Below are 12256 nucleotides of genomic sequence, written 5' to 3'. Positions count from 1 at the left end.
ATATAATTTGTTGTGGCAGACCCACCTAACAGCAGCTTTTAAATTATTTTTCATGGCAACTTGGCTGAAAGTGAAAAGTTCATTGAAGGATACCAGGCATGGGTGACCTGGGGGAACTGGTTACCATAAATTTCCTTAACTAATGAAACTGAAGGATACTGAAACTAACTGCGAGGACATTGGGAGGAGGCATCAGCTAGAGTGGAGTGATTCAGTGTCAAATCAGATGTAAAACAAGAACTAAATTTGGATTAAAAGAGGGGAAAATTTTAAGTTTGTAGTCATTTTTCAGTGCCAGAGAAGTTGACCATATTAAAAACCTTGTTAAGGGTTATTTGAACTGAAATGGGCATAACTTTCAATGATTGTAGTCCTACCTCTGATGCAAATATAGCAACCTCATTTCCTTCAATGCATGTTCATAGATGTTCAATGATGTTACTGATGGATCAGCACATTTTGGTCAGCAACATTTGGTCATTTAAGTTTTTAACCATGCAGCTGTGCCTGACCTGAGTTTGCTGATGCCATTTATGCGTAAGTAATGGCAAAGGTCAGTGGCTCCACTGTCATTTGATGGCAGACTATATCCATACTTTTTGCATTCATGTTTATTTTTGTCAATTCCCAGCAGACCTTATGCATGTCTTGAAGCTGCAATATAGCATAACCTAAAACAGACACTGCAAATCTTTTTATTGGGTAAGCCAAGTTAATATGATTTATTTTGTTCTTAACTTTTTTGGTGGACAGTTTTTGTGTGCATGTAAAATAGTATGTGTAAACATAGACCAGAGAACAGTACAGCCCAGGAACAGTCCCTTCGGCCCACCTGGTCTGTGCCGACCATAACACTAAGCTGATCTCATCTGCCTGCACCTGGTCTGTATCACATCTTAATAATTTGTATTTATTTACTTGGTACAACATCCTTCAGAATCTGAAAATACTTACATTGTGAGAGTTAGTTTGTTTATAATTATATGCCGGTTTTATGTTTTAAGTGTCAAAATAAAATACTCCGTAAAACTTGGTGCTACCTTGAAGGTTTAGTGAGTTAATACATATAGCAACTGTCATTCAAATCATTCGGGTGTCTTGATAACTAGCCTGAGCTGTGCTATTTTATCTCAACAACAATGGCTCAGCATTTCTTTCAATGGACTTGTACAGAAAATGTGGATATCTGTCCATCATCAGCTGTACTTTCTTCCTATTATCTATGCATGGCCATCTCATTGTAGAACCCCAGTGAAGATCTGTAAATTCTCTTTCATCTTATGTGATTTAAACCATTCATTTAATAACTTCAACCCCCAGTCCACCTTTTCAACTGGTGTTGATCTTGTTCCTATTAGAAAATAATATCATCTGGTGTTAACTACTTTGTCTCACATTCTCTCCAACAATGCCACCATCCTTTTTGCATGCCTGAACTCTTTTTAATCTTACAGAATTGGAAAGTTAATACTTTGTCCGAACGAAATGGCCTGCGTATCTCTCTTTTTAAAGAATGTGATCTTCTCTTCTCTTCAGTACTCCTACAAATCTTTATTCCAGCAAAAAATGTTTTTTATAACTTGGTTCCCTGAAGCTTGGAATCACCTTCTGATTTATTGGTGTCTAAACTGCATACCATGCTTCAAATATATTGTGCAAGCCAGTGAGTATTTGACAAATTTACAAGGGAAAATACAGTTCATTTGAGTAACAGTATATCTCTACATCCGATATTATGTTCCTTTTGATCACGGAGGAAGACATAAAGCCATATGTGTTTTCATTCATGACAGGTTTCTGTTCTCTTTTTTTTCCATTGTGTGGAATGTCTTTAGTAAAATGCAGTCATAGACTAACAAAAGAAAAATGGGCTGTAACTGCCTGTGCATTTCTTTGTAACTAAAATGAAAATGAATCATAGAACTGTACAGCACAGGAACAGGCCCTTTGGCCACAATGTTGTTCTAAACATGGTGCCAAATTAAACTAAACCCTTCTGCCTGCCCTTGATCCATATCCCTTCATTCCTTACATTTCATGTACTCATCCAAAAGTCTCTTAAATGCTCTTATTGTATCTGCCCCCACCAGCCTGTCTGTGCATTCCCTGTGTACAAAAAAAACTTGCCCCTCACATCTTATTTGAATTTTTCCTCCTCATCCATATGCATGCCCCCTGGTTTTAGATATTTCGACTCTGGGGGAAACAGATTCTGACTGTCAACCCTATTGAGGTATCTCATAATTTTATAGACTTCTATCAAGTCTCCCCTCAGCCTCTGTTGTTCCAGTGAAACGGCCAGAGTTTTTCTAGCCTCTCCTTATAGTTGATATCCTGTAGTCCAGGCAGCATATTCTGCACCCTCTCCAAAGACTCCACACTTTTCCTGTAATGTGGTGCCAAGGTTTGAATGCAGTACTCCCAAGTGTGGCCTAATCAAAGTCTTAAAAGCTGCAATGTGACATCCTGACTCTCTTGTACTCAATTCCCTGGCCGTAAAAGGCAAGCATGCAATATGCCTTCTCGACTATCCTATCGACTTGTGTGATCAAATTCAGGGAGCTATGAACTTGAACTCCAAGATCCCTCTGTATATCAATGCAGTTCAGAGTCCTGCTGATAACTTTTATAAATTTCCTTTACATTTGATCTCCCAAAGTGCAACATCTCACACTTACACAGATTAAACTCTCATCTGCCATTTCTGTGCCCAAACCTGCAACTGATCTATATCTGGCTGTATCTTTTGACAACCTTCTACACTATTCACAACTCCACTGATTTTTGTATCGTCTGCAAACTTATTAACCCGCCCATTTTCATTCAAGTCATTTATTTACATCACAAACCGTATAGATTTCTGCAAAACACCACTAGTCAAAGACCTCCAGCCTGAAAAAAAAACTTCCACCACTACCTTCTGCCTTCTAAGGGCAAGCCAATTCTGAATCTACATGGCAAATTCACCATGAATCCCCTTGCATCTTAATTTTCTGGATGAGCCTACCATGAGGGACCTTGTCGAAAGCCTTACTAAAATCCAAGTAGACAACATCAACTGCTATACCCTCATCCAACGCCTTCATCACCTCCTCGAAAAATTCAATCAAGTTAGTAGGATGTGATCTGCCCTGCACAAAGCCATGCCAATCGTCCCTAATTAGGCCGTGCTTTTTCCAAATGCCTGTGAATCCTATCCCGAAGAATTCTCTCCAATAGCTTCCCAATCACCAATATAAGACTCACCAGTTGATTATCCCTATTTCCCCTCTTGAATAGTGGAACAACCAGTCCTCCGGGACCCCTCAGATGGCTAACCAAGATACAAAGACCTTGGTCAAGGCCCTAACAATTTCCTCCCTTGCCCCGCTCAATAACCTGGGACTTATTCACCTTCATGCTCTTCAAGAGACCCAACACAGTTTCTTTCTTGATCTCAAAATGCCCTAGCATATTAGCATGCTCCACTCAAATCTCACTATTGCATATCCTCCTCCTAGGTGAATACTGGTGCAAAATACTCACATCCTCTGCCTCCAAGCACAAACATGTGCTCACTCGGAAAATGGAACTAGATTAGTTTAGTTTATCTGGTCGGCATGGACAAGTTAGATCGAAGGGTCTGTTTCCATGCTCTACATCTCTATGATTTCCTTTATCCTTGAGTGGTCCTACCTTCTCCCTAGTTATCCTGTTGTTTCTAATATAGGTACAGAATGTCTTGGGATTCTCTTTAACCCTATTTGCCAAGGTAATTTCATGGCCCCTTCTTGCTCTCCTAATTCCCTGCTTGAGTTCATAGAACATAGAACAATACAGTGCAGACCCTCTATGTTGCGCCGACCTAAGCCCATCCTCCTACACTATCTCATCATCATCCATATGCTTATCCAAGAACTGTTTAAATGCTCCTAATGTGACTGAGTTAACTACGTTGGCAGGCAGGGCATTCCACGCCCTTTCCACTCTGAGTAAAGAAGCTGCCTCTGACATCCGTCTTAAAACTAGCACCCCTCAACTTGGAGCTATGCCCCCTCCTACAAGCTGACATCAACATCCTAGGAAAAAGACGCTCACTGTCCACCCTATCTAATCTTCTGATCATCTTGTTTGTCTCTATTTATTCCCCTCTTAGCTGCCTTCTGTCCAATGAGAACAGACCCAAGTCCCTCAGCCTTTTCTCATAAGACCTTCGCTCTAGACCAGGCATTATCCTGGTATATCTCCTCTGCATCTTTTCCAATGCTTCCACATCCTTCCTGTAATAGGGCGACTGGAACTGTACATAATATTTCAAGTGAGGCCGCACCAGTGTTGCAGCATGACATCACTGCTCCGGAACTCAATTCCTCAACCAACAAAACCTAACACACTGTATGCCGCCTTAACAGCGCTATCAACCTGAGTGGCAACGTTCAGGGATCTATGTACATGGACACCAAGATCCCTTTGCACATCCACACTACCAAAAATCTTTCCATTGACCAAGTATTCTGCCTTCCTCTTATTGTTATTCCCAAAGTGAATCACCTCACATTTATCTGCATTGAACTCCATTTGCCACCTCGACCCAATTCTTCAGTTTATCCAAGTCCCCCGTAACCTGCAACATTCTTCCATACTGTCCACCACTCCCCTTGCAAACTTACTAACCCATCCACCTATGCTTGCGTCCAAGTCATTTATAAAAATGACAAACAGCAGTGGTCCCAAAACAGATCCTTGTGGCACACCACAAGTAACCGGACTCCAGGTTGAATATTTTCTATCAACTAGCTGCCTTCTTACAGAAAGCCAGTTATTAATCCAAACTGCTAAATCACCCTTAATCCCATGCCTCCGAATTTTCTCTAAAAGCCTACTATATGGAACCTTATCAAAGGCTTTACTGAAGTCTCTGTACACCATTTCAACTGCCCTACCCTCATCCACATGCTTGATCACCTTTTCTAAAAACTCAGGTTTGTGAAACATGACCTGCCCTTGACAAAACCATGTTGACTATCTTCAATTGTGGCTTGCTAGATAATGATAAATCCTATCTCTTATAATCCTTTCCAAACGTTTTCCTATAGCAGACGTAAGGCTCACTGGTCAATAATTACATGGGTCATCTCTATGAACAAGGGCACAACATTTGCAATCCTCTGGTACTAAACCTGTAAACAATGATGACTCAAAGATCAAGGCCAAAGGCTCCGCCATCTTCTCCTTAGCTTCCCAGAGAATCCTCTGATAAATCCCATCAGGCCCGGTAAACATATCTACTTTCACACCTTCTAGAATTGATAACACTTCCTCATTTCTAACCTCAGTCCTTTCTAGTCCAATAGCCTGTATCTCAGTCTTCTCCTCTACAATGTTCTCCTTTTGCTGAGTGAATATAGATGAGAAATATTCGTTTAGCACCTCTTCGACCTCCACAGGGTCCACACACAACTTCTTACATTTGTCTTTGAGTGGCCCAATTCCTACCCTAGTCCTTCTTTTATTCTTCACGTACCTATAGAAAGCTTTAGGGTTCTCCATTATTCTACCTGCTAAAGACCGCTAATGTCCCCTCCTTGCTCCTCTTAACTCTCTCTTTTTAAATCCTTCCTAGCTAATGTATAACTCACCATCTGAACCATTTCGTCTCAACATCACATATGCCTCCCTCTTCTGCTTAACAAGGGATACAATTTCTTTAGTAAACCATGGTTCCCTTACCTTATCACTTCCTCCTTGCCTGACAGGGACATAACTATCAAGGACACACAATATTGGTTCCTTAAACCAGCTCCACATTACGATTGCCCCCATCCCCTGCATTTTGCTACCCCATTCTATGCATCATAAGTCTTGCCTAATTGCATTATAATTGCCCTTCCCTCAACTATAATTCTTGCTCTGTGGCATATGCCTATCCCTCTCCATCGCTAAACTAAATATCTGAATTATGGTCTCTCTCCAAAGTGCTCACTTGCCACTAAATCAAACACCTGGACTGGTTCATTACCAAGTACCAGATCCATTGTGGCCTCTCCTCTTGTTGGCCCTTCGACATACTATGTCAGGAAACCCTCCTGCACACATTGGACAAAAACTGATCCAACCGAAGTACTAGAGTTATAGCATTTCCAGTCAATGTTGCGGAAGTTAAATATTGACCCATATTGACCACGCTGTTCTTTTCACTCCTTCCCAGAATCGTTTTGCCAATCCTTTCCTCCACAGCCCTGGAACTTTGCAGAGGCCTAAAAAAACTCCCAGCAGTGTGACCTCTCCTCTCCTGTTTTTAATCTCAGCCCATGCCACCTCAGTAGACGAGTCCTCGTTAAAAGTCCTTTCAGCCACCATTATACTGTCCTTGACGAACAAAGCCACACCTCCCTCTCTTTTACCACCTTCCCTGATCTTAATGAAAGATCTAAATCCTGGGACCTGCAACATCCATTCCTGACCATCCTCTATCTCTGTCTTTGAAATGGCCACAGCATCGAAGTCCCAAGTACCTATCCATGCAGCAAACTCGCCTACCTTATTCTGGATACTCCTGACATTGTAGTAGATACACTTCAAACCAGCTTGCTGTCTGCCAGCACACTCCTGTGACCATGAAGTCCTGTCCCTGTCCGCCTGTGCACTGGGACTACATCACAGGTTCCCATTCCCCTGCTGAGCTAGTTTAAGTTCTTTCCTACTTCCTTTATATTCCTAATGGACCTTGTTCAATTTTAGATTCCTAAACCTTACGTATGCTTCTTTTTTCCTTTTAACTGAATTCATCACCTCCCTTGTTATCCAAGAGTCCCTGAACTTGCCATCCTTGTCTTTCCTCCTTTCTGGAAAATGCCAGTCCTGAACTCACATCAGCAGGTTTTTAAACAATTCCCACATGTCAAATGTGCGCTTTCCTGATAACAGCTCCTCCCAGTTATCACTCCCTAGCTCCTGCCTAAAACTGACATAATTTTCCCTCCCTCAATTTAGTACCTTGCCACAAGGTCCTGACTTATCTTTATTGATTGGTATCTCAAAGTGTAAGTAGTTGTGATCACTGTTTCCAAAATGCTCTCCCACCGAAAGGCCAGTCACCTAGCCAGGTTCATTAGCTAGTACAAGGTCCAGTATCATAGAATCCCTACAGTGTGGAAATAGGCCCTTCAGCCCAACAACTCCACAACGGTCCTTGGAAGAGTATCCCACCCACACCCATTCCCCTAACCTATTATTCTGTTTACCTCTGAATAATGCACCTAACCTACACATCTCTGAAAACCATGGGCAATTTACCACAGCCAATTCACCTAACCTGCTCATCTTTGGATTGTGGGAGGAAACTGTAGCACCTAGAGGAAACCCACGCAGACACGGAGAGAAACCATACAGACAGTCGCCCAAGGCTGGAATCAAACCGGGTCCCAGGTGCTGTGAGACAGCAGTGCTAACCATGGAGCCACCGTGTCACCCTGAGGAATATGTCCCACCCCCCCAGTTAGATGATCCACATACCGTTTCAAGAAAACTTCTTGGATGCACTTAAATTCTACTCCCTATAAGCCTCTTGCTCTAAGGGAGGGTCAGTCAATATTGGGGAAATTAAAGGTGCCCACTATGACAATTCTGTTTTTATAATCTGCTTACGTATTTGTTCCTCAATGTCTTGGTGGCTGAAGGGGGGCCTCTAATGTTGTCCTATCAGAGTGATCGCACCCATCTTACTTTTGACCTCTACCCATATTGCCTCAATGGATGAGCACTCCAGTATGTTCCCTCTTGACTGCAGATGTAACGTTCTCCCTGATTAGTAATGCAATTCCTCCACCTCTTTTACTTTTCTTTCTATCTCGTCAAAAACACCAAAACCCTGCAACTTTGAGCAGCCAACCTTGCCCTTGTTTCAGCCAAGTCTCTATAAGCGGCACAACATCATAGAATCATACATTAAATGGACAGGTGTCTTGCTTTTACTCACCCAGCAAATGGGACTAGATTACTTCAGTATATCTGGTCAGCATGAATGAGTTAGACTGAGGGGCCTGTTTCCGTGCTGTATGTCTCTGTGACTGACTTTTAATGCGGGCATAACTGCCAGTGGTTTTGAACACCCTGAATTCAGGATACATTGACCTCTTTATAGCATAATCCCTATCTATTCAGCCTACACGAAACTTGTAGCATCTGTAAGTATTCCAGAAATGTACATACTGGCCTACTGACTACAATATCAAGCATTCACTTCACCCTCATAACTTCAGTGCAAGACCAATGAGTTTATGGTCTCTCATTTTAGAGAATAAATAGCTCTAATGTACTATTAGGTTACTGGTTAATATATTTATTTCAGTTGTGGTATAGCGTACTTGGAGAATTGAGGGAGTGGTTGAGAGGTGGACACATGTTGTGCAGGAGAAAAAGAAGTGCTCTCGAAATGAGTAAGCCAAATACCTTATGTGAATAAAATTTTCCAGAAACAAAAAGATCATGACTTAGATCATATTCAGGTAAGAAGAAAAATTCCATTGAAGGGAAAAGGAATGAGGGAATTTGGTTCCAAAGAAATGGAGCCAATTTCTGGCTCAACTGGGAGTTGTGAGGACAATATGTGTCATGACTTGGTTACACGAGATAACTTGCTACAGCTGCAATTGAAAATTCTTTCACAAATTCTTCTGAACACCTAATTGTCTACCGTATTTTTAATATTTCATGATCTTCCACCACGTACACATTAAAACGTGTGAATTGTGCTATTCTCCACTTCAGAGACTGCAAATTCTGACCATGGATTATCATTGGAAATCTGCAGAAAAACTTTGCATATCTTATAATAGCAAATAACTTCCTTCTGAATTGAGTTTCTGTTGATTTCCATGTGCAGTGCCTTGTAGAATATTTTTATTGCAGTATTTATAGGAACATGTATTGAGACAATAGTTTTGTCATTTTTGATCCTGAATTGCTTCAGACTGAAGCAATTGTTTTATTATACGGGTGCAAGAGGAAGCTATTAACATTTTATTTGGAGTAGGATTGAATCATTAACCACTTTGCTGTAAATAATATGAGAGAGGCCCTCAAGGGTGATACTTCCTAAAAGTTCGGAGAGACATTATGCATTACTCAATTCACAGATTAATCAAATAGTGAAGATGTTTTTTCTTGTTATGATGTGACTTAATTAGGTCTGCTTAAACACTTGCATCATAAATTTTGGGTGCTACATAGAGTACATGTGACTTCATGTATCTATTTAATTTCCAGTGGAAAAACTTTAATGGAGTAAGGAATGTCATTGTGAATCTATTCTTTCACCTGACTTTAAGAATGGCACTTTCATGAAAAGAACATGGAACATGTCCTTCCTTGTACTGTGTTAACTATTTGATATTGGGCTTTTGTTTTTTAAACCCCCTAAATATTTTCAAAGCAATGTGTTGAGAGAGTTCGAAAAAAAGGAAAGTTGTGCTCCTGGTATTTCTATTGGGTTCTTGATAGTTTTACAAAAAAACTGAGTCCTCGCGATGCATCTCCTCACAAGTGCTGCTGCATGGGTGGCAGAACTTTTGTAGTTTTACATTCCTAATCTGTATTTCAGGGTCATTGAGTTTTTGTTTCAGAGGTTAACTTCCAATAACTTAGCCAGACATTCACATTCTCTCCAAAAATGCCAGTACTTATTGTTTGCACTGTAACTGTATGTATTTGAATTTGCATTTTCATTTCAGTGGCTTTCAGATAGAAAGAAGAGAAGCTTGCAGAAGAATGATGTCGGTGAGTGTAAGACTTCACACAAAATGTCTTGTTATAATATATTGACACGAGATTTTAACTTTAAATATTTAAGACCTTTTGCATGTTCTTCTATTTCAAAATGGAAGCATCCCTAACCTGCCCCTCATTCAATTTGGTCTACTGTATTCCCTGCTCACAGAACAGTCTCCTCTACACTAGGAAGATGATGTACAGACGAGTTGACCGATTTGCAGAACACTTTGGTTGTGTCTATAAAAGTTACCCAGAGCCTTCCAGTTGCCTGACACATCCACATGCTACTGTTCCCATTGCTAACATTTCTGTCTCAAGCTTACTGCAGTGAGGCTCAATGCAAACTGGATGAAGAGCACTTCCCCTTCGGCTTGAGGACTTTACAGCCTTCAGGACTCGACATTTGCCCATGGAATTCACTGTCATGTAATAGGTTGCTTTCAGTGCAACCAATCCAGTTTTGACTACTATAAAGTCCCCATTACTATCCATTTAGCTCCTTTTCTCCCCTAGCTTATTATCGACAACCCTTTATCTGCCCCCATGAAAGAACAGAGAGAACTTTGATTGGGAGATAGAGTGGCAAAGAGCTCTAATTTAGACTTGCCTTTTAAACCTGTCTGCAATCCTAAGCCTGAAAGAACAATGTTGTTATGCCTATGAAAAGAAGTTTGGTCTCATTCTTCTGTTGACATTGAAGTTCCAGCGTAGACTTATTTTCATCAGTCCTCTAAAGTTAGAAAGCAGCTTTAGAAGTCATCTATGTAATTTCTTCAACTTTATGCCCAAATTAAAATAAATGTAATTTTAGAGGTATTTACATCAAGTTGCATTCAGTAATTTTTCCACTAAATTACTTACACTATCAATACAAAAACTGATGGTCATAGTTTATTGGTATGTTTGTTTGACAAGTCTGCACCATTTTTACATTATTATGAATTATTTTGAGTATACAAAGAAGGAACAGGGCGTAGTTCGGAGAACTCTGTATATTATGGATAACAGATAATAGCACATGGTCTAATTTGTTTACAACTTTGTAATCTGTAGATGAATGTGTAACATTATTAACGTCCTTGTATATTGATCTACCTTCTCATGAGTCACCATTTAATTTTGTGATTAATTTAAAAATTCCATACAGTTCCAGATCTCTCAATCTCTATAACAGTTTGTTTCTGATTATTCCCCTTTATTCCTGGATACTCTTAAATATTGTTAAATCACTCCATAATGTCCTCTATCATAAATTTGAAGCATTTTCCTACTTGTAAGTTATGTTAGCTGAATGCAAATGCATTTAAACATTTACGTACTACTTACCCTCTCAATTGCATGAAATTCTTCTGTAAATGTGGAGTTCAAATCTGTAAGCATTTACTCTGATTATCGCCATATTAAAGTTTCATATAGATTCACTATTTGATCTCTCAATATTCCAGACTTGACATGAAACCCAACCATGGAAATTTCTTTGTTTACCATGTATTAGATCTTTAATATTAAACCTTTACTGGTTGCTTTTGACCTGAAGCAGGTTCTGGTACAATTCAATTTTTATGTCTCTATTTTTATTCGGAGGATGTCAACAATACTATGGGTTAATCTACTTTTTATGGGAGGTGCCTTAGTTGAAAACACCTTATTCCTAATTTCATCAACTGGTTATGACTAATAACAAAAAAAATTGCCTTTCTCTAGATATACGTCGAAGAATTGAGCTTATACAAGATTTTGAGATGCCTACAATTAGTACCACCGTTAAAGTTTCAAGAGATGGCCAGTATATCATTGCAGCTGGTATGTTTTTTTTGTAAATGAACTATTTATTGCCCTTTTACTTAACTGTTTCATTTAGATTGTCATCTTCCAAATTGGTTTATTGAATCAGGCTTTAATCTGTCAATATTTTAAACCACTGTGGAGTGGGATGCAGTAACAATTTTTTGAAAATGAATAAATATTATTGCTGTTCAATTTTTAATACTGTTCATCTTTGCAGGCACATATAAGCCAAGGATTCGATGTTATGACGCGTACCAGTTATCCATGAAGTTTGAACGATGCCTAGATTCAGAAGGTTGGATAAATTTGGAATTAAGTTGTTAAAATATGGAGCTTAAATAAAACTAACTTAAACACACTTAAGAAAATTTAATATTTTAACATTGCTATATGTTTCATTGTGTAGGGTGTGCTATATTAAGTTTTCAGTACTAAACTCTGATTTTTATTTTACTTCTATTTTTAGTTGTGCAGCTACATTTAAAAAAAAACTGTTGTTGAAATAATTTTGTCCAAAAAGAATTAAGAATTTTAAACAAATGATTTTTAAATAGGGTTTCTGCTATGAAGAATGCTTTAAGGCGCACAAACAAAATGGGTCAAAAATTGATAGAGTAAAAAATTAATTTTATGTCTAATTGAATGCGTAATTAAAGAGATGTGACTGAGAAAAAGTCTTGACAGGAGAAGGAAGAAGGCAGAAGATAATTTCAGAGCT

At 39.4% G+C, this 12256-nt stretch overlaps 1 protein-coding gene across 1 annotated transcript in view; it reads left to right on the top strand.

Moving 5' to 3' along the window:
• Positions 1-12256, top strand: part of nol10 (nucleolar protein 10) — a 55222-nt gene that overhangs the window by 7708 nt on the left and 35258 nt on the right. Inside the window, exons 2-4 of the mRNA XM_072561734.1 lie at positions 9711-9756; positions 11455-11553; positions 11756-11833. Of these exons, the coding sequence (XP_072417835.1) occupies positions 9711-9756; positions 11455-11553; positions 11756-11833 (223 nt within the window). The remainder of the gene's footprint in view (positions 1-9710; positions 9757-11454; positions 11554-11755; positions 11834-12256) is intronic.

This window comes from Chiloscyllium punctatum, chromosome 3 (genome assembly GCF_047496795.1).
Source record: "Chiloscyllium punctatum isolate Juve2018m chromosome 3, sChiPun1.3, whole genome shotgun sequence".
Lineage (NCBI taxonomy): Eukaryota > Metazoa > Chordata > Chondrichthyes > Orectolobiformes > Hemiscylliidae > Chiloscyllium > Chiloscyllium punctatum.
The sequence above is the reverse complement of the archived record's forward strand: the minus strand, read 5'-3'. Positions and strand labels throughout refer to the sequence as shown.